Here is a 26,566-nt window from a genome sequence, read left to right as displayed (position 1 = left end):
ATGACCTCAATGTTTTAAGTCTATTAATCCAATATCACTCCTGGTCAGTTGTTTAGTTCTAGGGATCACACACAGAACTTTCTGCATTCTAATAAACGTTCTTCTGCTGATTCTATCCCCAGCAATTTTTTTTTCAACTAAGAATGGGTCTTTTAAATGACATGTATTTCTTACTTCACTGACTTTTTTTTCCCTGTGATTCCCCTGTTCCATCCAGATGTTATTAGTTGAATCTAAACAAGAACCATGTCCCTTTAAAAACTTAATTAGAATTGTCTTGTCCCTTGTTGCACAGCTCTTTCACTTACTTGGTTAGAGTTACACCAAGATATTTTATATTTGTGACTACTGTGAACGGTGTTGTTTCCCTGATTCCTCTGTAGGCCCATGTATCATTTGTTTATAGGAGGGCTACTGATTTTCTTTTAGTTAATCTTGTATCCAGCCAATTCACTAAAGTGTACACTTATCAGCTGTAGGAGTCCCCTGGCAGAGCTAACTAGAATTGCTAATATTTTAAAACTCGTACCATTTATTGTAATAAAACTGGAGACGGTGTTAAAGACCAGATGGTAGAGGTCCGGCTAGGCCTGAGTAGCTTGTGGTGTGAAGGAACTAAGCTGGGAAGTGTTGAAGAGCTCTTGACTTATTAACTACCATATCTGGTAACTTATAACTACGTAAATGCGGTTTGATGACTTGAGGCGCACTTGAACGACCTAGTACAGCTTAGATCAGTGGTTCTCAACCTGGGGGCCATGACCCCTTTGGTGGGGTCAAGTGACCCTTTCATGAGAGTCACCTAAGACCATAAGAAAGCACAGATATTTACATTATGATTCATAACAGTATCAAAATTACAGTTGTAAAGTAGCAAGGAAAATAATTTTATGGTTGGAGGTCACCACAGCATGAGGAACTGTATTAAAGGGTTGCAGCATTAGGAAGGTGGGGACCACTGTCTTAGACTGTTAGGTGTGAGACAGCTTCCACTGCCTTTTGTCTCTTCTATCTCCAAGACTTTCAAACAGGACAAAAAGAGCTCCAAGTAGGAAGTAATTCTCTCTCTGTCTTCATAAGAGGAAAATATTGCTTCCAACACAGTGATACTTTCTACAACTAGGTTAAAAACTAAAAGAAGATAGATTGAGAGCCGTCATGCTTTACCTAAAAGTTCCTTTTAAAACATTTTATAGGTAATTTATATAATTAATTTGCCTCTCTGATTTGTACTTTCTAACTTCTAGACTATGCTATTTGGAAATGACTCTTGTCAGTGTCTTTTATCATTATCACACAACTTCATACTGTGGGGCCACTATAATTCAGGTACAAGGACAAAAGTGATTTATATCCGCAGTTATCTACAATTAGTTTCCTTAGAAGGGAGCAAAGGTTGATTTGGGGAACTACAATGCTGATCATCTTATTTGGACTCCTCTCTTTATCTCTGTATATGTTCCACACAAAGAATATTGGGAACTTAAAACAATTGACAAAACTGAATTATCAGCCTGATGTTTTTATCTGTTTGACACAAACTGGTATCCTAAATATTGACACTTTTGGTTGAACAGGATCATAACCAGGCAGCTTTGTTTGACAATAGATGAGCTAGTTATTTAAAAAGAAAAAAAAAACCAAACAAAAAAATGCTTGTGGTGGCGCATACCTTTAATCGCGTCACTTGGGAGGCAGAGGCAGGTGGATCTCTGTGAATTAGAGCCCAGTCTGATTTACAGAGGGAGTTCCAGGACAGCCAGGGCTACACGGAGAAACCCGGTCTTGAAAATAAAAATAAAAATAAGGAATTGTATGTATACAAATCAACTGTACATGATTCACTTAATTGAAGCTTTCACCTTAACTGTGTATTAATTAAATGTAACCGTATATTGCCAGTAAACTTCAGGTAAGTGTAATTTAATTTATTTTTTCAATTTCAGTATGGCTCTAAATTCTGAAATTAATGAGTCCTGACTTGTATATAATATATATTTGGTTACTCTCCTAATTCGACCTTCATATGTTAATTAAGTCAAACTCAAAGTACAAGATAAGCTACACTTCTTGCTATAAAGTGTGAGTGGTATTTAGTTGATTTGGTGCATATATTAATTCGTTAACTGTCATCTGCTTCTTCCCCATTTATTAACAGGATTCCTAATCTCTGCTTCTCTGTGTAGTCTAATAACTGGATAAACAGTTCACAATTTTTAACAAGACATTTAAATAAGCTAGAAGAGGGTTTGTAACATTGTCCCGTGTAGGTCGGGCCGTGTAGTAGCGCTACAGGAGTTTGACGGAACCTGTTCTGTGCAAAATGCCATTCTCATTTAAATCAGGACTATTCTAAAGTATATGCTAATTAAAACTTGGAGCAATTCATTACTTAAAAAAAATCATGTGTTAAGTGTGGTACTTAGTGAAATTATTGGCTTTATAACAAACTTCTAGACTGCATGCATGATATTTTCATTCTGGGTATATTACACATAACATATACATGTACAGTTTGTTCCCATTAAAACAATGCAACCTGTATGTGGGGTACTGAGTTCAATTTTGATGTGTCTTAGTGTGTGTACCGGAGTAAGCCATACTTGGTTTTAAGTAAAATGTTTATCAGTATTCCTCCAATATACAGGAGTATAAAGCACAGACTTGTGTGAATGCGTCTGCTCTATGAAAGACACACAGCTAATGGTCATATGCACATTTTTATTGCAGCATTTATGAATATAAGATGAACACTTGTATTTCATAGATCTCCATAAAAATGATTATTCAAGAAAATAAATTTTGTAACTCTTTGTAAGTTAAACTTTCTGTGATTCCCGTCCAGTGTTTGGCATTTGAGTTGAGAATGAAGTGTCATTTTCAACGTATCAAATTCCCAAATTAAGCTCCTATGTCAGATGACATCAGATTTTCTTATAGCAGAGCAGACTCACTCGCTGCACTCCTTACCTTTAGGATAGAAAGCTCAAAGGTATTTGATTGAATAATAGGAGTATTTTTGACCATGAGTCTCAGCATGAATACCTGTTCAGTGATTCATCTACACACAAGCACGCATCGCGCGTGTGCGCGCACGCGCACACACACACACACACACACACACACACACACACACACACGCATGCACACACCCACCCTCGCACACACCCTGATTAGTTGCTCTCTGTGGGTCTGTACAGTAAGGACAACTGGAGTCAGAAGTGTGTTTAAGCACTCCAGTTTCATGGTGTATACTTGATGGACAGGATAAAATGTATTCCTTCAGCTGTTCTTGAACAAGGGCAGGGGCAGGTAAAAGGAGACGCAAAAGAGACAGAATGAGATCGCCACAGATGCTGCACACTTCCTGTGCTTTTGCCTCCGTCCTTTTCTTTACATCCAACCTTGAAATCCATCAGAACGTTCTCATATTGTCCTCCTTCTAATCGTGAGAGCCCAGCCACTGACGTGGCAGGATTCCACAGAACGCCGTGACTTAATACACAATACACACCTCCCAGCTGAGCCTCTGGGGCTGTGGAAGCACATTTAAACATTTTAAAATGTAGAACTAAATTTACGTGGCTTGAGGTATGGCTACAACAAAGTAAACAATGCAATGAAGAAAAAAACAATGCAAAGGAGAGCCACATGCTACCAGACAATCAATCAAAATGTTTATAATCCACGAACAGCAATAAATGGACTGCTTGTGGCACATTAATTAAAATAATAAAAGTAAGAAAATATGCTCAATGTAGAGGTACCTTAAAAAAAAACAAAAGTTTATAAAATATTTTATCTGCATTAAAATATTCTTTGGAAAACAAAAATAAAAATGTATCATGTTTGTTCTTTCAGACTGATCTGTAAAAGTCACAAAAATACATACAGTCCAGGGTATGGAACATTCTAAATACGTAGAATGCTAAACATCCTCTAATCACGAAGTCTTTATACCTTACTGAGCTGAAGGGATGTGTTCCCTGGATCGCTACAGAGAATCCCATTTCTGTATCTATTTAAAATTAAAAAAATAAAATAAAAATAAAAAATAAAGCAGTTTTGTTCCAGTCAAAGTGACACAATGACCTGACTTCCACAGGTGTAAGCACAGCGGAGGGACGGAGATACACTGCGTCCGAAGGTTTCCTTCAGGGCTCCATGATGCCTGTAGAAGGTCCTGAGGCGGAAGAGTGGTTTCCCACAAGGCTGAGATGAGCATCATCCAAAGCGAAACTTCAATCTGTACTTCACTGGGCTGGGACTTCTGCGAGGTGGCGACAGGGGGACCTTTGGTTTCACCGGGCGAGGTGGCTTTTTCTTTTCTGGTACAGTGACCGTGAAGGAAAGTTCAGGTTGCTCGGACTGCTTGAATCTGGGTAGGAAGTGGGTGGAGACGTGCTGGGGTTTGACCCGTGGGCTGCAGCCCCGCTTGGCCTTCCCTCTCTTATTCAGGGCCACGTACCACTCCCGCCCCGTCTTTTCAGTTCTGTGGATTGCGGACGCATAGGTATTATAGCTGTTTTCTTGAAATCTCTCCCTGAACTTACAGTCATCTGTAAATTTAGCCTAGAGAGGGGAAAAGAGGACATTTAAGTTGTGACAATAGTTCAGCACACAAATACTTATAATACATGTAAGTACGAAGTCTTGAAAACCCAAGAATTCTGTGACTCCAGGACCCTCCTACTCTGCTACTTACTCGGTTCCCTTTTATAAAGATATGTTCCTTTTAAAGTGTGTGTGTGTGTGTGTGTGTGTGTGTGTGTGTGTGTGTGTGTGTGTTTCTATAATCCTATCTTTGTAACACTATGTTTTATTCATTATGTTTAGGATATATAGTGTCATTGTTTACAAAAATACCAGACTATTGGATTTAAGTATTATAAATTCTCATTTTAATACATATAAATACTATTACTGTTTTTAAAATACTTTGAAATCTGTATCTAAAATGTCTTAACATAGGAGTTTCCCCTACAAGTAATTAAAAAAAAAATAGAACTAGATTACTAAGAAACAATTGCCTAATAAGAAATACATTCAGGTTTGCAGAAGGTCAAGATCCTACCAGGAACGCAGCTAGCAGGGTCATATGATTCTTTTGAAACAAGCACACATTTTCAGTGTTGTCAGTGTGATTCTTGATGCTGAGAGAGGGGTGGCATATGGCTCTATTAATATTGCATGTGTTAGAGTTCTAAAGGAAAAAATATATCTTCACATATGTGGTTCAAGAAGGTACATCTGATGCCAGGAAGAAAAAAGTCATAGCATCATTCGCAGTGATTCACCTGCATCTTATACATCCTCACAGACAAGCTAGCTTCCAAACGCACAGGAAGGTGGAAGAGCTGACACCCACCAAGGTACAGCTTATTGTAAGGAAATGCGACCCCCGTGTACAGGGAGTACAATGGTAACAGTGGAAGTGGTAAGCAAGAGTGCAGGAAAACCCTATAAAAGTCAACATTTGGGCTGCGTCACGTGTAGCAAGACAGTAAGGAGGCATATGAGTAACCTCCAGGAAACAGGAATGTGTGTTCAGATGCTGTGAACACTGATAAGTCATTCTGTGTGACTTCCGTTTGGGATATATGTTGGAAAGGACAAGAGATGGGGTCGATAAAGTAGGCCAGTGCCGGCTCCCAAAGAGCTTGTTTGCCAAATGGATACATCTGGAGGAATATGTCGGGGGAACAGTATAGGCATGCATCAGTCTTCCTGCCGTGGCCTGGTACTGCCTCCTGAGCTCTTATCCATTTAGTTTCTATGCAGAAGCTCTGCCTACGAGGCTACTGTGATAATCAATCCATTTTCCTAGGGTAAGGATCTATAATTCCCATCAAACACACAAGAGGCCAAAACCTTGAATGACTTAGGAGTTCCTGTACTAGTTAAGGCTACCAAGATTTACAGTTTCAGGGTCCCTTTTGCACAGAGCTCCTGGGTTTGAGAATAGTGGGTGGCTTTTACCCCTTATGGTTTATTTCTGGGTAGAAAGGTGTTCTGTTCCTTGCTTTTCCTAATAATACAATAACTTTCCCCTGCAATGCAGATCACACACTGAATCTAAAAGCCTGGCTCCTGCAAGGAGATTTACACGAATCAGTTATTGAGTCCCATAAACTCTTTTTTTTCTTTTTTGCTTCTGCAAATCGGAAGAAACTAACGAGAGGAAAACTCACAGCAGAGCATTTCCAACAACATGTTGATCTATGGGCAACAGACTCACCACGTCTTTTACACTGGGGTCACGCAAGTTTCTTCCAGTTGCTATGAAAGAATAGATGGATATTCCACCAGACCGGTAGAACTCTGCATTGGATCTGCTAGGTTGGAAGCAGGTGTGTTACAGGACTACCCCCACATGTGGCATCGTCTCCTCATGTCTTTTAACTCCCAAACTGTCAGCCCATGTCTACTCCAAGGATGCTGCTGTAAGAACACGGCTTTGGAAAAAGCACATTACTTGTTCCCAGTTTTTATTAAAGAGACTTTCTTTATAAATTCAATCTAATTTTTTTCTATACCTGCTCAGCTCTTTAAAAGATTTCCCTTCTGGTGTAAATAGACATAGGTATGATTTTAATACTTTTGTGAGACAGAGTCTTACTATGTACCCCAGGCTGCCCCAGAACTTTCCATGTACACCAGGCTAGCCTTAAGTTCACAAGAATCAGACAGCCTCGGACTCCTGACCCAGATTATTTTATTTTATGTTTTTTTGAGGCAAGGTCTTGCTACATGACCCTGGCTGTCCTAGAACTCACTCTGTAGACCAGGCTGGCCTCAAAGTCACAGAGGAACACCTGCTTCTTCCTCCCAAATGCTGGGATTGAAGGCATGTGCCACCACACCTGGCTTCCAGTTACATTTTAAAATAAAAACCTTAACCACCTCAGCTGTTTGTGGCTCCATAAAATGAAAACTATTTTAGAAAGACATGGAGCATTTTGTTACAAAGAATAACAGGCCAGGGCTGCAGATGGATCAATGTTCGGCTGCTTAGCATGTGCAAGGCTCTCGGTTTAATCCTTAGCATCTCAAGCACCAACACAAGCCATTTTATTTTACAATGTTGCCAAATAACACAGGCACACAAAGCTATGTCCGGTTTTTGAAGTGGGCTGTATTATTTGGTCTTGTTTACACTCATGGTCTCTAAGGAAGTAAAGACAGGTCACCTTTTAAAGTGTCTGACGCATGAACGTGTGCACATGTTCACTTGAGCGTGGGTATGTGACCGTGCACACACACACACACACACACACACACACACACACACACACACACACACACCCTGTTTAAAAACACGTATTAGTTCTATCATAGAATGAAAAACCCTCTTGATCCAACCTCTAACATTATTCAGCGTAGAGATTTCCTCCACTTTCTGAAGGATTCATGCTCTGAGGTTCATTTGGGAAGGTGATGACTTCTGAGGCTGCCCATCTTTCAAAGGTCACACCAAGTAGAGATAACAGCGTGCTAAAGTCCCATACACTGTATGCAGCCCCTCATTGAGTAAAAAGGCTGGAGTGAAAAGAACCAAACTGTTTGGATTTTTCTTAATTGACTTCTAATTTGTGTTTTGTCTGAAAAATCCCATCTATGAAATACCAGAATTATTTGAACAAATCTTTCCATGGCCTTTTTCATTAGGAAACCTAGTTTTGTCTTGAAGGACAGACAGGTCCTGTCAGTAGCCTTGCCTTCTCACGGGTAAGGTGGTGACTAAGCAAAATGTCTGATACAATGGTCAGCATGGAGCACCTCAGAGCAGAGTGACCGGGAAATATGGACCTACCAAAATAAGTATACATTTACCAAAATGAATACAGTTATTCTTTTAAAACCTTGGAGAGGCTGGGCAGCGGTGGCTCATGCCTTTAATCCCAGCACTTGGGAGGCAGAGCCAGGCGGATCTCTGTGAGTTCGAGGCCAGCCTGGTCGACAGAGCGAGATCTAGGACAAACACTAAAACTACACAGAAAAACCCTATCTCAAAAAAAAAAAAAAAACCCAAAAATATAAATAAAAAAAACCCTTGGAGAATAACTTTCTAGAGTAATTTTTCTTCACTTTTTGTCATTGAAAATATTTTCAAACAATATATTTGGACCACCGTTTCCCCTCTCTCACGTCCTTCTAGATCCTCCCCACCCATCCAACACCACGACTTCTTTCTCTTTAGAAAACACACAGGCAAATAAAACAAACAAATTAGAATTTTTTTTTAAAAAGCAAAAGCACAAGAAACACACACGCACCTCCAAACAAAACCCATAAAAACAAAAATCAGAAACCATCATTTACAAGCGAAAGACCAGTGAGATCTTTTTAAATGCCCAAACAAAGCAATATGAGACAAAAAAATAAAATCTACAGAAGCACCTTCGAGTTCCTTTTGTGTTGGTGTCTACCACAGGGCATGGAGCCTGCGCTTAGGTGTGATTTGTGTGCCCAATGAGACCCCACCGGAGAAAAACTAACTCTTCTTTACAAGCACATTGTCTAGTGGAGATAGCTTCTTGGTTAGGGATAGGAGCTTGCATGCACCTCTCAGCGCTGGGATCCTGTCTGCTTTGGACCTGTGCATGCTGCCCCCGTGTCTGTGTGAGTTTATATGTGTGTGAGTCCTTGTATTTGGGAGACACTGTTTCCTTGGCGTCCTCCACTCCTTCTGGCTCTTACAGTCTTTCCACCTCCTCTTCTGCACAGCTTCCTGAGCACCGAGGAGAGGGGGGGTTGATGAAAACATTTCATTTAGGACTGAGTGTCACTAGGGTCCTTTTCATGTTACATTCTGCTTTAAATTATAGGACATTTTTTTTAAACAAAGTATATGGTTTTTAAATGATAGAAATGCATTATTTCCCTGGCGGGGGAGTGAAGTTGGCATGCACACTTTCATTTATCGGAGGTATGATATAGGCAGGTGAATCAAATGCTAAATCAGCCACGGAAATCAGGACTCATAACTTCGGTGTCCCACCACTGTCTGCCACTAGGGCAGGAAAGCCTCAGCTCGCTGTTTTGGCTGGGCAGGGTGGCACACACTTGTAATCTCAGCATCCAGGAGACGAAGGCAGGAGAACGGACAGGAGTTCAATGAGAACTGGTCCCAAAAAAAGAAAGAAGACGAAAAGACAAAATTACCCCTATCTTTGTTTCAAATATGTGTTTTAATTGATTCGATAGCTGTTTGCTGACTGTGGAGCCAAATGCTATGCTATTTGCAGCTTTTACAGGGAAAAACTATATAGGCACATAAGCCCTTCCAATCTTCTTTAATGAATTAAATTATCTGTGTTTTTCTTTTTAATTTCTGCTCATCTTACAAGCCTCAAGGCAAGTTACAATCAAGAGACCCCGCCGGTCGTTGGTGGCGCACACCTTTAATCCCAGCACTCGGGAGGCAGAGCCAGGCAGATCTCTGTGAGTTCGAGGCCAGCCTGGACTACCAAGTGAGTTCCAGGAAAGGCGCAAAGCTACACACAGAAACCCTGTCTCGAAAAACCAAAAATAAATAAATAAATAAATAAATAAAAAATAAACAATCAAGAGACCCCAAGTTGAACATTAAAGTGAAGTATTCAAATCAACTAATTTATTGTAGTTTACTATTTCTAACTGTCAAAACAAGTAAAACTTAAACAAATTAAATTATGTTTGCTTGAATATCCAAATTATTACATAGAGGGAAGGGATATACTGCCAACAACAGCAAGAAGTTTTTATTACCAAACATTGTGTTTTCATCGATGGCTACCTAGTTTTTGACAAAGGGCTCAAAAAAAGTCCATTCAACAGACTATGCTGGCAAAACCGATCACTACCTGAAAAAATTAAGTTAGAAGCACATCTCTCATACGGCACAAACATACATGTGAAGTGGATCAAAGATCTCAACTGAAAACCCAAGGTCCCGAAACTGCCCGAGGAAGATGACAGGGAATGTATTTCAAGTTGTAGCTCCTGGCCAGAACATTCTGAACAGGACTCCACTAGCACAGGATACAGCACCAAGAATCAACAGGTGGAATCATATGACATTGGAAAGTTACTGCACACAAAGAAAAACTATCAGAAAGTCTACCGGACAGAAGAAAGTCCTCACCAACTGTGCTGCAGATATATGAAACACATAAAGAACTGCCAAAGTTAAACACCAAAAGAACCAAAACTGCCAGTTGATAATTGGGCGTGTGAAATGAACAGACAATTCTCCAAAAAGAAACTCAAATGGCCCATATGTATTTTTTTTTAAGCATTTGACATCACCAGCCATTGGGGAGCTGCAGAACAAAACTACTTTGAGTCTCATCTCATCCCAGTCAGAATGGAAAGAAAACAAAATCAGATGTCAGCAGGCGGTGGTGGTAGGGATGGAGGAAGGAGAAACCTTTAGGCACTGCTGACAGGACTATGAACCAGTACAGACACTATGGAAATCTACATGGAACTACTACAGGGCCCAGTTATACTTCCCTGGGCATTTAAAAAAAAATCTGTATCCTACCATAAAGATACTTGCACATCTGTGTTTATTGCTGCATTATTACAATAGCAAGAAAATGCAACCAGCCCAGACCACTACCCACAGAAGAAGAGATAACGAAAATGTGGTACATGTACAGAATGTAATTTTGGTCTGCTGCAAAGAATAATGAAATCATGAAAATTTCAACCATTTGGTGGAGAGTATTACATCAAGTGAGGGAACTGATTCACAGAAAGGCTAAATTCACGTGTTCTCTTTAATTGTTTGGTGTTTTTACTAGTGTATGTGAAAGGTAAGCGTGGGTATAGGTGACAAAATTAGAAAGGAGACTGGGGGAGGTGTTACAGAACTTAAGTGTGGTAGCAGGCGTGAGACACAGAAGTGGCCTTGGGGATCAGTAGTTAATTACAAGGAATCGGTCAGGAGTATTGAGAGAAGGAAAGAGGAAATGAATAATAACAAGTTTTATTGGAAAATATAACGAAATCTAATACTTTGTATGTTGAAATTTTAAAACAAAAACAAGTAATGGTAGTGTTTTGATGGCTACTGTCTGTTCTCACAGCGTGGGATCCATTCTAAACTACGGATGCTTTTTAAAGGTTCATGCTACACACCTGTAATCCCTGCACTGGGAAGGCTGAAGCCAAGGATCTCTGGTTCCAGACTAGGGCTCAGCAAATACCAATTCTCAAAATGTACAACTATGGATGAAAATGCCGTGCATGAAAGAGATGTCAACTGGAGTGAATTTGGATAGACAGAGCCTAACATGTGGAGTTTACAAGGTATTTAATCTTAATTTATTTTACTCCTTTTTTTTTTCATTAATTGGTTTCTTTCTCCTAAAAGTTATAAATTTAAAAAATAATTAGCTTAATTCAAGTAAGTAAAACGTTATTATACACTGTAATGAAAACATGTATTGGCCAAATCGTGCTTTAGGCAGTTTCCTGGAAGCATGGACCCCAGCTTCCAGTTCCTGTACCCCCTTGCAGTGTTGCTGGGCTCCCACCTCTACTTCTACCAATGTTGTTGCTGGAGAATGTGCCAGAAGCTCAGGCTATGTGTACAGCTGTGCCCTGATGTGGGGCAATGTGCACCCAACGGAGCCGCCCTTTACCATATAAGTCACACGAGGCCCATGGTAACCCTGCTGTGCTATCCTGGCAGGGTCATAGGTCCTGTTTGACACTGAACATCTTACCATTCTACATCCCATTTCTTCCTATGGAGCAACCAAAGAAATGTCTAAATTGAGCTTAATAATAACCAACTTAATAACACAGTGACAAACGCCAACCATGAGACCTCCCTCTCCTCTTGCGGGAATTGTCTGAAAAAAAAAAAATCAACCAGATAGCAGATTTACATTTTGGTTCTACATGACCTCAGAGAGCTTATACATTTTAGACACATATTTAAATGGCTAAAAAATAAACAACTTAAAGGAAATCAATATAACTTCAAAAATATTAATCAGATAGCAGGTTTAAAATGCTTGTGCCCCTGGCTCCATCTCCAGAGACTCTACTTGTGAGATGAAGGCTTGGACTTGAATCACCAGTTGCTTACCAGATGGTAGTGACGGAGGTGAGGTAAGGATCATGTATGGAAAAGGAGGCTAGAAAACAGGTGTTTCATTTCTGGTGTTTTCAATGGCCCTGTAAAACTGCACTACTCCATAGCCAGTGATTAGCATGCATCGTTTACCTTGTTCAATAACTCAAACACTATCATTTAGCTTTAAATCAGAAGGGTCAAGACATGGTCCGCCTGAAGTCCCACGTTAGGTATGTGCCTCTCACCTCTTCTTCTGACTGAGATTACAGTTCTTTTCATAACACTCTCTCCTCACTTTAGCATTGCACTTGCTTTGAAGTCCTCCCATTTTTAAATACTGGTAAATGCTAAGTATCTTTCCCTAAACGATCAGAGAAATCTCACACTCTTACTTGCTTTACGCAACTTGGATTTTGAAGCGACAAGTCCATTCATTTTGCCCAAATTTCTTTTTTTAAAAAAAGTCCTTCTTATCAACTTTACAAAAGACAAAATTAAAGTCAGATAAGGGAATTAATTGCACAGGCAGAACCCCAAACTCATTTTCGATCCCAAATTACTGGACCTCTCGTTTTTCCATATAAATGAGCCACTCTTACAGTGCAAAGGACATTTCTAAACAAATGCTTTGATATAAACCACAGTCTTGACGGAAAGAGTGGGTCTTACTAGGTTTTATTTTTTTTCTAAGTGATGATGGTAAGAACTACTCAAGTCTTTCTGTTTCCCCTTTTAGTAAACATGCTGAGCTAGGGGGCTGCTGGCTGCTCCTCACTGCCCCCAGCACCTGAAGTCCAGTCCAGCCTCTCCTCTGAGGCCAGCCAGCTGGCACCCTCTGAACCCAGGAAAGGAGGATGTTCTCGTCCTCACCCAGGGCTGATCAACACACATTCCAAGCCTATTTCGTAAACTCCGCAATTAGCTTTCCTTCCAAACATGATCCCCTAAAACCCTGAGACATAAGAAAATAACCATCTGACCACATGCTTTTCTCTATATAGTTACGCCAACAGACTTTTCCCCAATATGTAACAAGCTACTGTGCATGCTTCATGAAGAGGTTGAAGCACATGTGATACCCAACTTTTCCAAGATTTCATTCTTTAGGGTTTAAAATACTAAAATGAACTGTAGGTCTCCAAAAGAACTGCATAATTGTGACAGTAGAAATCCCTGCCACTGTGACAATGTGCGCTTGGAAATCTGGCCTTCAAATTTGACTCCCTGTCCAAAGGAAAAAACTAACAGATAAGAGACTTTTGTGTGCATAGAAAGTGTGACCCCAAGGAACAAAGGCTAATGGCGAGTAGGATTTGGGCTACTCTAAATGACTGAAGAGTCACAGCTACTTGACCTTGAAATCAGAAGGAAAGATTGAAGATCATCAACCAGCTGCCAGAAAACACATTCTGGAAGATCTGTTTAAATAGGGAGTCATAATAGTTTCCAGGCACGACACCAACTATTCTGTACATATTATCTCGTGTAAAACACAGCCACCACTGCGGGCAGTCACTGCAGGAAAATGGTTTTCCTATTTGTATCACCCATAAAAGGAAAAAAAAAAAAAAAACAGGACCACTAAATAAAGTGACACAAGTGTGGAGCAGAACTGGCTGAGTGGTCTGTGTGCTTAGCTGCACACCCAGAGGGATTCATGCTCACATCAGAACTCAGTAAGGAAAATCCAAAAAGGTTCTCTGTGGGACTTTCTTTAAGGACCCCAAACCTGAAGAAAGAGCATGAACAGACAAGAGACAGCAAAGGGCACCTGTTCTCAGAAGGTGCCTCCGTCTGGAGGACTTTGAGACAGAGAATAAGAGCCACAGTGGAGACTGACTAATCCTGCTGGCTCTCCGGGAAGTAATTATTGTCTCCTGTTCTCCACAACTCCTGGCACATTTTGACAAGAAGACCATACACTTTCCACCCATAACACCCTTTCTTTCTCTCTCTCTCTCTCTCTCTCTCTCTCTCTCTCTCTCTCTCTCTCTCTCTCTCTCTCTCTCCCCCAGACAAAAAGTGTGAATTTGGGTGGGTGGGAAGGTGGGGAACACCTGGGAGTAGTTGGGGGAGGGAAAACTATAATCAGAATACATTGCATGAAAAAAATTATTTTCAATGAAAAAGATTCTTTAAAAAAAGAGTGCTGAGACTCTTATATGGTAGGAATTTGCTATCTGTGTATTTGGAATCTGAGAATGGTTTTGAGGAGAGGGGCATGCAGATGAAGGGATGGGGTGAGAGCTTGAAACACCACCTGTCCACATGCTTGAGTTTCAAGTAAAACTTCTATTGTGAAAATAACACTCAGGGCCCTCAGGTCAGCACCAGTGTTGGTTCCTTCATACTGCCCAGGGCTGCCGCTTTAGTGTGCCATCTTTGGGTACAAAAAGAAAGTAGCATGCAGTGCACGAAGATTTTTAGGAACCAGGTAGTTCTTTCCTGTTTTGAAAGTTCCATCTTGAAAAGGGCTCCCTAAGAAACACAACACCAGATTGGAAAACAACACATATGTCTGTAAAGTTCTGTGGCAGACACATCCCCTCCTCTGTGGACTAAAACCAAGGACTGGAGAGTTTGAGGGGAAACAAGGACCAAATTAATGTGTTCTAAATCCAAGGGAAGAAGGCGGAAATTAATTTACAACTTTCCACATCTAATATAGAATTTCCCTCTTCTTTGCTGGCTAATAGTGTGCTATAAATGCTCTTAGTGATGTGCCATAATGTTCACTTTTTACATATGGTATGAAAATATTACTAAATCAGGCACTTGGTAATTCCTATAAGCACATGAAAACAGTAATTTGTTCCCAAACACAATGCTTTCTTTTAAACTAACTTGAACCGATAAAGCATTTGGATATTTAAAGAGGGAATTTGAAAATGTTACAGTTTTCTTCAATCACATAACTGTGTAACCTTAGGAAAATAACTAAACAACTCAAACTTTTTCCTCGACTCAGTGTCTGATGAGACAATATGAGTGGAAGGTCTTTACAGAACTATGAAAGTACATCACCCTTGCCTGGTGACTAATCTCTGTTGGCAGAACTGAACTGAACTGGACAATTCAGTGTAGGGGGATTACTTTCCCCAGAGTTACCTGGATGCTTTACACTTCTGGTTGACTTCTACTTTGGGAGAAGAAGCCAAAAGGTAGGTACTCTTTAATGCCTTTGCAAGATTATTAATATAAAGTAACTCACAAACTAAGGATTAGTAAATGTGAGTTAGGTTTTTGGATGATAATGTAATTTTGTAAATATCAAAACCAAGTCAAGTAAACACACTGGAAGTTATAAGACTGTTTTTTAACGTATTCTGCTACAGTGAAAACAGGAAAGAAACCAGCTGGGCATAAAGCCGATAATTGCTATGATTAATGCTATTTCTAAACTCGACTTCTTTAAAAATAAATCACTTCATAATTTAATTAGGTTTCCATCTAGAGAAAAAGTGCTAATAAAAGCTCAGATAAGAGAATGTAGGTTTGGACATAATCGTAGGGCTTAATTTTTTATCTATGGTTTGGCTCAAAGTCATCAGAATGACTTTTGTATCAAAGAGCCCCAGTGAGTGACAAGAGCAAGACTTGCTTTGTACTGGCTAAAAGTCATTATTCCATGAAATAACTTCAGCCTGCCAAGATGAGAAAGAATAACAGATGCTGTTTTTGCGTTATCTGCATTATTTCCACCAGTCATCCTTAGACATTTGGGTCAAATTTCTAGAAATTAGTTACTTGCATTTGACAGAGGAATCATGTATCCTAACCTCTCGGTTTGACCCTTCTAATTGGCATCCATTTATAATACTTTGCTTTCTGTAGCAATTGTCCTCACACCGGCCCAAGTTTCATCTGTTTTTGTATTGCACTGGTGCACAACTCAGAATATTTTCAGTGTTAAGATTTTTCATCCCACAGCATACAAACCCATAAGAGGTGATTTTTTTTTTTTACTTGTTTTATACATTATGACGCTGAGATTTCCCTTATCCCTTAAAGTAGGATAAGGGAAAGTCACTGCTTTCCAACCGGGATGTGAATTTTTAGGGTTAAAATATTATTCTTAACAAAATGAGATGTCTGACTATTACCCATGGTGATACAGAATATTTTCCCCTTTAAATACGTGTAATGTTACTTTTAGTTGTTCAGTCATAGCAATCATTTAACAACAAGCAAACAAAAAAAAACTGTGTTAGTCCTTGCAAACAACCCAGAAATGAAATAAAGTGCTTTTATAATTTTTGAAATTAATGACTAAAGAGTTTAACAAAGGGTTTCCATTTATCTTAGATTGCGGTTTGCTACATCTACAGTATATTTAGTTTATTGCATATAATAATATACACTATTTACTGAACATTTATAAGGTACCAGATGCTATCCTCAGTACTTTCTATGTACTATCTCACTAAATCCCCAAATGGCCACAGTGTTCTTCAAAAGTTATTGATTACTTTAGATGCAAAGGAAAGGAAACTGTAAGAGTTTTGCATATAGAAATAAGTGGTTTTCTGATTGGATTCTTAGAGGTCTATAAAGCAAAAGGCCAAGAAGTGTTCATTGATATCACTCTTAACTTAGACATTCTATCTACTTTAAAAATTGTGAAAGGAATAGTCAGCTATTCATTTACTATTAATTAAAGGACTGCCTTTAAAAAAATAATTGCCTTTTAAAATTATTTAGTGTGAAGAAATCTGATATCACAAAAAAACCTAAATTACTTTTAAGTGTGAAGCCTGTACACTAACATAAATAAACAGAATCTGGATGTACTAAGAGCTAAGAAATAACTAATTTGTAAACTGACTGTAAAACGTAAAAGTAGTGTGAAGGGATATTTTCAATTCGAGATTAGTATTAAGTAATTATATTTGATGTGACAAAGTACAAGATGGAAATTCCCCTAGCTCATCCAGTGCAATTTCTTTCTAGGAGGTAGGGGGATTTGCAGTCTTGGTTTTTCTCTCTTACTCGCTTACATGAAAATGTATATTACTTAGACCACATTTGACATCATGAATAACCTATAAAATCAAATAAGGACTCTCTATCTATTAAACACTCAGACCACCAGATAAACATGGAAAGTTAAAATGCAACAGAATAGCATGTTGCCGTGACAAGTCTCACCCAGACCCTACTAGGAAACTAACAATGGCAACCAGTATGCCAAGGCTATTTCTAAGTATATTTATCCTTTACAGTTTTAAAGGTTCTATGTATTTTCAAGTCAGTTCAAATGATTACTTACAGACACATACAAAATTGTTCATACATACATATAGTTTTACCCAAAAAAAAATTAAGTTCCGTAAGCAAATTGTCTATCTTATCTACTAATTTTGAAAAAAAAATAATAATCACTTCACCTTTGTTACAAATGTAAAATCTCCAGAGCACCTTTAACAAATATAAAGTGGTTCTACTTACACTTGCATGGAGTTTTCCTTTTTTTGACATCGCTAAAAATTTGTTGCTGAAAACTCCTCGTATTCCTACAATCCCCTGAGACACAGCAAATATTTCCAAAATACCTAGGATGACAAAAATCCCAAAATAAAACACAGACTCTTCTACACAGAACTGTGAAGAATTTAATGTCTACACCAACTGTTCTCAGTCTTTACTACTGTGATTAAAGAAAAGAACACACAATGACCTTTCGTGACATTCGCTATGTTAAAGAACGGTTACCATCCGAGTGGACACTCCGGATGACTTATCTCCAGATTCAGAAAGTTGATTCTGCTTCCTCAACAATTCTGGATTTGCAAGTGGTCGGTGGCTTTTAGTAAATAGCGTATGACATTAGAATCTTTTCAAATCCTAAAGGTTTTGAATTTAGTCTTAATTTGTTACTATTCTACCAAAGATGATCTACTTTTAGTATTAAAACACAAGTCTGACTTCAAAGCTGGTATAAAAAATTCAAAAGCCTGGAAAATTATTCTTTCTTACATAACACAAATCCCCTTCTTTCAATCATCACAATTTAAGAACTTAAATACACATATGCCACATTCAGTCCTTTAAAACCATAAAAATTACACCTAAGATACTGAAAACATTATAAGTTATTACTACTTCTTTGAATTGTTTGGTGAATTATGTTTTGAGAAGTGCTAGATTTTAAATCATTTCCTAGATAAACGTGATGATTTTTATAGTGTTGTCGATGTATAACACAGCATGTCCGCACGTCAAAGCAATGTCCTTCATCCCGTACAGTCATTTCAAGAACCATGTGTCGAGTCAAGAAACTGTTTACTGTAATTCATGGAGTGAATACAATTTAATGTGTATTCTGCAAATAGTTATAAAACCTGCCCATTATTAATAATAAAGTCACAAAAGATTTTATGCAAGTATGAGCAAGGACAACATTCTTGTTAGACATATGAAATTATAAAAAAGAAAAAATATATAAACAAGATAATACAGTTCATTAGATCAGAGAAAAAAGAAAAAAAAACACACAGAGGAGAAAAAAGCACATCTCCACACTTAGTCACAACTGTTTCAAGCATACACATTAACTAGGGATCTCAGTAGATCTCTGCTGAGGTGACACCTCCTTCAGTCTTCTTTGAATTAGCAATCTCCCCCGGCAGTACTTGACGTGTGTGCAAAATTACTCAGTCTCCTAACAAGGACTCTAAGTACATGTAGATGAATCAATTTGTTGAGGACTTAGGTCCCACAACACAAGCTGAGCACCTCTCATTGTCACAGATATTACTGCTTGCTTTCTCAGCTTGCTTTGTTAAAAATACTTAGAAATATCACAGAAAAAAGGAACACCTGAGAAGCTATTTTTGTTATTATTGTTCTGAAATCTTAGCCCAGAGTATGAAAACCATTTCAGAAAAACTGCAGGCACCAATTCAGTGGTGTTTCTTTTCATGAATTTTAAATGCACTCAACAAGGAGCTGTTTTTGTTTATGTAAGAGAGTGTTAACAGACACTAGTGTCCTGTACATCATTTTCTTTAAAATGTTTCTAAAATGTAATTTGTATAGAATTTAATATAAATGTTGTCTGACTGTGATACACACCCAAAGATTTAGAAGCGTTATCATTTTACCAGATACTGGCAAAGCACAGGGAATGCTTTGTAAAGTTATAGACATCAGTTTATATAGGGTGTAATATGTATACATACATGGTGTATGTAACTTTTAAAAATTTGACGTATACTTTGCATGTAGGATATTTAACTTTATAAAATTATAAAGATGTAGATATAATAATATTTTTATTAAATTATGACTAGCATGCCTGATAAAAAGCTATATTTGAACGAGAATTAAACAGCAATGCTGAAAGCATCAATAACAAGTTCAAATACTTAGTTGATTGGGGATGAAACTGTAAGCACTGCATAAACACGTGTGATCAGAAGCGTGAAGAGGCCGTCACAGAAGCTCTTCTTTGTGGAATGATTATGACGTAACAGGGACAAATGGGGTTGAGAGATGAGGTCTCAGTAGGTTTTCTCCAGTGTTCTCACAGCTCTAGATTGTTAAGTGGTGCTTTAACTCACACACTGATGCACTCCCAAGAAAAAAAAGACTTTCTAAAAATTCAGTATTTTCTATAAGCTGATTATTAGGAATCCTTGGCAATGAATTCGAAGGAAATTTCCATTCACCGTATGGATGTGCTCAGCTTTATAAGTATAAGTAGATCATATAGTAATGAAAAATATATGGCAGTATCAAAGATCAAATTCTCATGTTTTCAGTCTAACTTTTGAGATGTTGAGATTAGATGGTTTTTATAAATATTTACTTGGTTAAAAAACAAAAAGCTAACAAATGAAGAAAACACCTACGGCTTTGTTTAATCAAACTACTGCTTTCCGATCATAGAACCTTCTTTTAAGGACTCATTTTGTCTCAGTGAACTTGTATCTCAACACACTGCACAAGTGCTTATTATACACATTTTCACTTCAATTAATTCTAAGTATGGGGAGATGATGAAACAGTGCCTATAAAAGTGTTATTTTATTTACATTGCAGGGTTTGTCTGATAAATTCTATTTCAAAAATCATGTATTGCCAGATAATGGAAGGATTGTATAATTTTAAGAAGATTCCATGTATCTGGAAGCTTTATAGATGTGTATATGCATGCATATGTGTGTGTGTGTGTATATATGTGTATGTATGTATATATGTATATGTGTGTATGTATGTGTGTGAGTGTATGTGTACAAAAGAATTGTTTTTCACACAGGCAACTTTGGAATTGATCTTTTAAATCTGAATGTAATTTTGATCCAATATTGGAATCATTCTTAAGATCATAATTCCTAAACTAATGTCAATAATGATTTCACTCTGTCTTGTCTTTTAAAATGCTGGCACAATTCTACACAACTCACAATGAACAGGTTTTCTGTTCCTCTTTCCAAGAGAGCACAGGCTGTCTATGTTATCTGCTTTATAATGCAAATCTCAATAGCTCATTAAGGAATTCTAGGAAATACTTTAAACCTGTGTATATTATATCACTAATTAATGCATCCCAAGAAACCTTTCTCTAATGCTAACTTTGAAAACATCAGTATTATCTATATCCTCATCTTTAGGAGTCTGTGATAATAAACTTGAAGGAAATTTCCTGTTCACCCTGTGGATGTAAAAACAGTACCCTTAAGCAAAACTCTGGAAGGCAATTGTCTCACAGACCAGCCAGTGACTGTCTGCAATGTTACACTGTCATAGGGACACCTCTCCCTGCCATGTAGGTACATGTGTTTTGAGTTGTTCTTATTATTGTGTCTCTCTCCTGTTTGGGGATGGGTGTAGAGAACTCAGGAAAAAAATTAATTCATAGCTAGGTACTGAAGATTGTGTGCCAGCTTTCCCAAGATGTTCGAAGTTCACAGGAGAGAGAGAGAGAGAGAGAGAGAGAGAGAGAGAGAGAGAGAGAGAGAGAGAGAGAGAGCCTTTTCTTAGTAAAATGTCAGGATTGATATCAAGGTTGGAGGAAACAAAACTTTTTTGGTGTCTCTACCATTGGTCCTTAATCTACTTTCTTCAAAGGAAAATTATGCTTTATGAATAAGTTTACTTCAGTAGGAAAACACATAGATTCCTTTCTTGTTCTTCTTTAGATCTCTAACTATCAAACGGCTCTGTTGATGGTGGGGGGACTTGGAAAATAAAAGCTAGAACAGCACAGATGTCACATGTGTTCAGAAGCTTTCAGTAACATATCTGAAAATTCCCGAAGAAAAATATGGCGACATTGAAGTTTCTCTACTTCCATCCATGGCAACAGATATGCTCTGCCAAGTTATCAAATCTTAGTATTGAATAATCCAATTTAGCACAGTCTCTGCTGATTAAATTAGTAACAAAATTTCTCCTTGAATTTCTCTGCCTAGTAAATTCTGATTTCTCCAACTCAGGGAAATGTCTGCTGACTGTGTGACACCAAAACAGATAGTCGAGTCAGATTCTCAAAACAAAATGTAAGACTGAGGACTCCCTTAACCAAAACATAAATGAAATTTTCATATTTTGTGTGAATGCTTTGTGTAGTCATCACCTAAAGTTTACTCCTCTGAACTGATACTGATTTCGCAGTTTTAATGGTCCAAGGTAAGCTAATCAATAGCACTGTATCCAAGCTAAACTTGACAGGTTGTAAGTGAAAGCAGCTGCTCCTTTCTCTTCCAGGTTAGAGCTCATAACCTCATCTTCTCCATCTTTCCCCAGTATTTCCTTCCCATGTGCAATAAGCTCGATAGCATATTCTAGTATGGTGCCCCTACTGAATGAGGTAAACCAGGGCCTTACTAATTGATGTACTGAAGGGAATGTTTCAGTATCTGTGACTAGAGCATGATTTTGATAGTAAAATTAAACAAATCTTCGCAATTGGCAAATATATTTATTGTTGAGTAAAAATTGACATTTTATCTGAACAAAAAAAAAGTTTTATTGTAGCATCTTAAAGAACCTTTTATACTGAGGTTTTCCTGCAGTGCCCTCCTGGCCTCTCCTGTGAAACACAAACAAATGTTTCCACATATATTCTAAGTAATGGTCCAAGGTCAATACCTTAGTTTACATAAATTTCAGGAATCTATCAAGCACTACCTTCAAAGTACGCTAAATAATCAACTGCAAGTAGCTGCTGCTTTTTTCCCATGGCTACGGAAGTGTAAAGAGCCATGTTAACTTTCCAAATTCCATGCCTTCCCACTGCACATAGAAATATTTCATAGAGCGTTTTTAGGAACTTCAAATATCAAAAGCAATCACTATGACAGTGGTTATTTAAATTATGCTTTCCTTTAAGAAAAAAACTGGAAGGCAAGGTCAGAGAAAATGTAAACAAGAAAAGAGAAGTGGTACAGAAGTAGCCCAAACCTCCTACTTCCTGAGGCAGGTGCCCTACATTGGGTACATGAATGAATGAATGGGAGAATGAATGAAAGCCAGTCTTTTGAAAGACAAACTTTGAATGACTGTTTAAAACTGGGGGCTTGGGAGTTAGGAAAAGCTACTTACAAAGATTTATCAGTCCCTGCCTAGGATACATCTCTGTTGTTTGGTGGCCATCTTTCAATGAGGATTTTAAAATAAATTGGCCCTTGGCATTAATGGATAGCTGGCCAGTTTCTTCTTTAACCTAAATTGAGTCTGCTGATCTGTTCTCACTTTCCTTCATCTGTGTTTCTGAAAATCCCCTTCTAGCAAGGCCTAAACTGCAGCCACATTTAACTTCAACGTGCTTTTGTCATGAAGAAAGGACATCCTGCTATCAGAGCTCCCCTGCACTCCAAAGCTACCTCGGGCATCGGGGACTCCAACCTACCACTTGCTACCTGCTCCTTTGGATCTTTCCTGAGCAAGCAAGGGTTGTGTTTGGTTGGTGCCAGTTTCCTGGATAAAATCCACAGCAACAAACTAGAGAATGGTTTTCTCCAAGAACTAGGAAGATTGCTGGAAGTGGAGACTGAGTTTTGGTGTCTCCTGGTAGAACTGAGTCCTACGAAATGAGGGGCGTGAGTAGGAACACTGAAACAAAAAGCAGCTCTCCATCTCCCTGAAGCATCAGAAAAGTCACCTTAACCAGAATAGGCTGTTCCCTTCATCAACAAAGACCAGAGTTCTTTCAAAGGTGAAGAGAGGGGATCCAACGCGGAGCATCCTGGAGCCCTGGGACTCCATGGGATGGGAGCCTCTGTTTTGCACTGCCTCCCCACCTGCAGCTCAGCCGGCTGAAGGGGAGCCCTCCAAAGACAAAGCAAGCAGCCTGCTGGCTTGGAACCGCACCTGTCGGGGACGCTCCTGCCAGATCTCAGGCGTCTGATCCTCTTAACTCATTGAAAGAGGCTGGTCAGCCACCCCACCTGTGCTTGGATCTCCAAACCCTCTCCACAGGCCCCAGCAGACTGTCAACCCAACAAATAAAGCCTGCGGTTCTTGGAGCTGAATAAACGGAAGCATTCTAGTCTCTGGGGGACGCTGGTCGGGTGAGGTATACCTGGGAGCCACCAGGAAGCCTAGAGAAGCCAGGTGACTGCACAGCATTATCTCCTCGCCCCATTTCCGTTCTCCCTGGGAGTCTGAGAGATCCCTGCTGTGGCTTTTATCAGGACTAAGCCCTGCTGGAAAAAGCGATCTGAATTTAGTGAGAAAATACCTAGCGGGACCACAGAGACAACCCCAGTCCCGTGCACACAGCCCCAAATCACTGCTCGCCTCAGCCGCCTAGGAGTGCGAGCCGAGTGCGGCTACTGCATAGTCCAGAGAGGCAGATGGAGTGGAGGGAGCGCGGGATGGAGTGGAGGGAACGCGGGTGGAGGGGAAGCAAAGAGGAAAGACAGCTCAGAAAGAAAATTTCCAAGTTGGGTTGTTGTTTTTTAAGTTATGCTCAATTTACAACTATTTTCAGCCTCCTCTGTGGTTCTTTTAAAATTAAGAACTTTCTAAATGTCCCTGGGTATCCAAGGCTAAGAAGGTCTTGTCAGGGTCTCAGCTTACTAAACACTGATGAGCCCGGCCCCGGACTCAGTCATCACACTGTTTGTCCAGTTTTTCAGACCATGTTGCTTTCTTGCAAGTAGGACTCTGCTCTCAGTACGTACATATAAATTCTACGTAGACATGTGTAGCTGGTGTATGTGTGTATACATATATATGTATACGTGTGTGAAATATGCCTATGCGTGTAAAGTTACACATATTAATATAAACCTATAACATGGGATATATGTATATGATATGTGTGATTGGAGAGTAGAAATACTCAGGTCTGATATTTTCAGAAACTAACCTGAATTGTATACAGGAAAAAAAGAGATGTACTTTGACACTTAAAGAAAAATGCAGTTCTAGTTCATAAGTAAAAAGAAATTGTACCAAGAGAAAGATTTTTTTACTTCCTGCGTTATTTTATTTTATTTTTTTCCTTCAGCTATGGTGAGAGGCTGGTCTTTTTGGCCAGGGCATTCTGGAAACCAGCTGCCTGTCTCATCAGGGTAACCTCCACCTGGGGAAACGCCATGCCCGCTGCCCAACAGAGATGGGTGCGTGTGCACGGACCCTGTAGACGCATCTCCACGACACCTGCCCAACTGTTTCCAGAATCAGCCGAGTCCCAGAAGCTGGGGCTCCTAGAGGTGCCACTGTGGCCCAAAGGAACACCGGCTGTCCCTCCCAGAACAGGTTTTGCTGGAGAGTGAGCAACTTACTTAACACGCTGGCTTCGTGGGAGCCATTGACTTTGCCATCCGGGTAGATCTGCAGATGGAAGCCGATGCCCACTCTGCAGTACAGGCTGCCGGTCCGGCGCCCCGAAGGGCTCCACTGGAAACTGCTGTGCTCCGAGCCGCTTCCCGGGCTGCCCGGGGAAGCCGCGACTGGGGAGGAGGCAGAAGACGAGGAAGACGTCGTGCTACTTCTGCCCCGGCTGCCGCTGGAGTCTCCCGGGTTCCTCGGAGCCGCGGGTTGCCCTTCGGGAGTGAGACGCTTCTCCCCGTGAGCCCAAGCGCTGAGGATCAGGTGGCTGCTGAAGAGGAGGAAGAGCAAGGACAAGCTCATTCTTCCGGCCGCGGGGGTCCTAAGTGCATCTTGCAGGGCTGGCTCCGGGCTCCGTAGCCCCCGCGCTGCTGTGTGCCTCTGGCGCTGCCTCCCTCGCCGCACTGGGTGGACATAGCCTCGGGGAAGGGAGAGGGAGAGGGGGAGAGAGAGAGAGAGGGAGAGAGAGAGAGAGAGAGGCCACCCGAGCGGATCTCGGCGCTGGCACCGGGATATTTATAACGCCAGTGATCTCACTGCTCCGTGCACGCCTGCGAAGCTTCCCCTCACCCGCCGCTTTGTGTACTCACTGGCCGGTGCGGGGAGGGAGCGCCGCGGTCCCGGGGGCGGGGGTGTGAAGGAGGAGGGAGAAGCGATCCCGGAGTGGGAGGAGGTACCTGGCCCTCAGAAGCTGCCCCCAGGACGTTGGCTGCGCCCAGGCACCGGCCACGCACCCCAGCGGTTCTCAGGAGCCACAGGGTCACCCCACCCCCTGCCCGAGCCAGCCGCGCGGGATTCGGCTCCGAGCGCGCCTCTCCGCGCGCAAGGGGCAAGGACGGAAACGTGGGCATGGGTTCCCGTCCTCAGTGGCCACGTGTGTCCCAGGCAACTCACTCTACCCAGCACCTGATGTCCAAGTTGCTGGCCCCTACCACCTGGAGCCTGGGAACCACTTTCCGAAGGGAACCAAGAACTGAACGGCCACACAACTCGGGAAGGCTTTGTGGTGGCCCAGGTGGGAGAGAAGGCTGGTTTCCTAATGTTATTGATTTATTAAAGAGCTAAGGTGTGCGCTTATTTCTCCGTTAGAAAGCCACCCTGAATCGTTATGCCAGAATTCAGCTGCTGCCCTGTAAGGAACTCTGCAGGTGAACGATATACCCAGTTAATCCTTCTGGAAAGCCCACCTGTGTCTGAGTTGGAACAGGTGAAAGCCCACGAGGAAACACACACACACACTCGAACTCAAGGCAAGGATGAAGTGGGTCTGAACACCAGGACATGTGACTGACTGCCCTGTTGTCCTGTCTGGCCCCATGATCCCCTTACCCAGAGGAATTAGCCAACAGTGCTCTCTTCAACTTCCATTGACTGGAGGACCGACCCCAGTGAATGATTAATGACAACTCTGAATCTCAACTGGGAAACCCGAGAAGGGAGACTTTCCCTGTATGTAACGCCACGACTGTTATTTATCTGAGAAATATACCTGACTTGCATTCTTGGAATATTTCTGTCTGAAAACATATTTGAAACTTTAAACTACACTGTGATATATTACTCATTGGTCTTTTAAATGAAAAGTCAATGATACTGGCCAATAAGGTCAATTCACATAAGTCATGCTTGATGTTAAGTTATGACTTTATTCACTACTGTCTGCTTAAGATTTTCTGTCTTAAAAATGAAAAACTGTAAGACAGATGTAGA

At 40.3% G+C, this 26,566-nt stretch overlaps 1 protein-coding gene across 2 annotated transcripts; it reads right to left on the bottom strand.

Moving 5' to 3' along the window:
* Positions 1–2,701: 2,701 nt before the first annotated feature.
* On the bottom strand, positions 2,702–25,791 carry Fgf5 (fibroblast growth factor 5). Of its 2 annotated transcripts, XM_052735432.1 has the most exons (3): positions 24,811–25,789; positions 17,522–17,625; positions 2,702–4,572 (listed from the first exon to the last, which is right to left on the bottom strand). In XM_052735432.1, the coding sequence occupies exons 1-3, from the start codon at positions 25,157–25,159 to the stop codon at positions 4,225–4,227; spliced, it is 801 nt and encodes a 266-aa protein (XP_052591392.1). In that variant the 5' UTR covers positions 25,160–25,789; the 3' UTR covers positions 2,702–4,224. The 2 variants fall into 2 exon arrangements, with proteins under 2 accessions (XP_052591392.1, XP_052591393.1); XM_052735433.1 differs by lacking the exon at positions 17,522–17,625 and having other exon boundaries at positions 4,458–4,572; positions 24,811–25,791.
* Positions 25,792–26,566: the final 775 nt, after the last annotated feature.

This window comes from Peromyscus californicus, unplaced genomic scaffold, assembly GCF_007827085.1.
Source record: "Peromyscus californicus insignis strain IS unplaced genomic scaffold, ASM782708v3 Scaffold_13__1_contigs__length_99412109, whole genome shotgun sequence".
Classification (NCBI taxonomy): Eukaryota; Metazoa; Chordata; class Mammalia; order Rodentia; family Cricetidae; genus Peromyscus; species Peromyscus californicus.
This window is presented reverse-complemented; position numbering and strand designations above follow the sequence as displayed.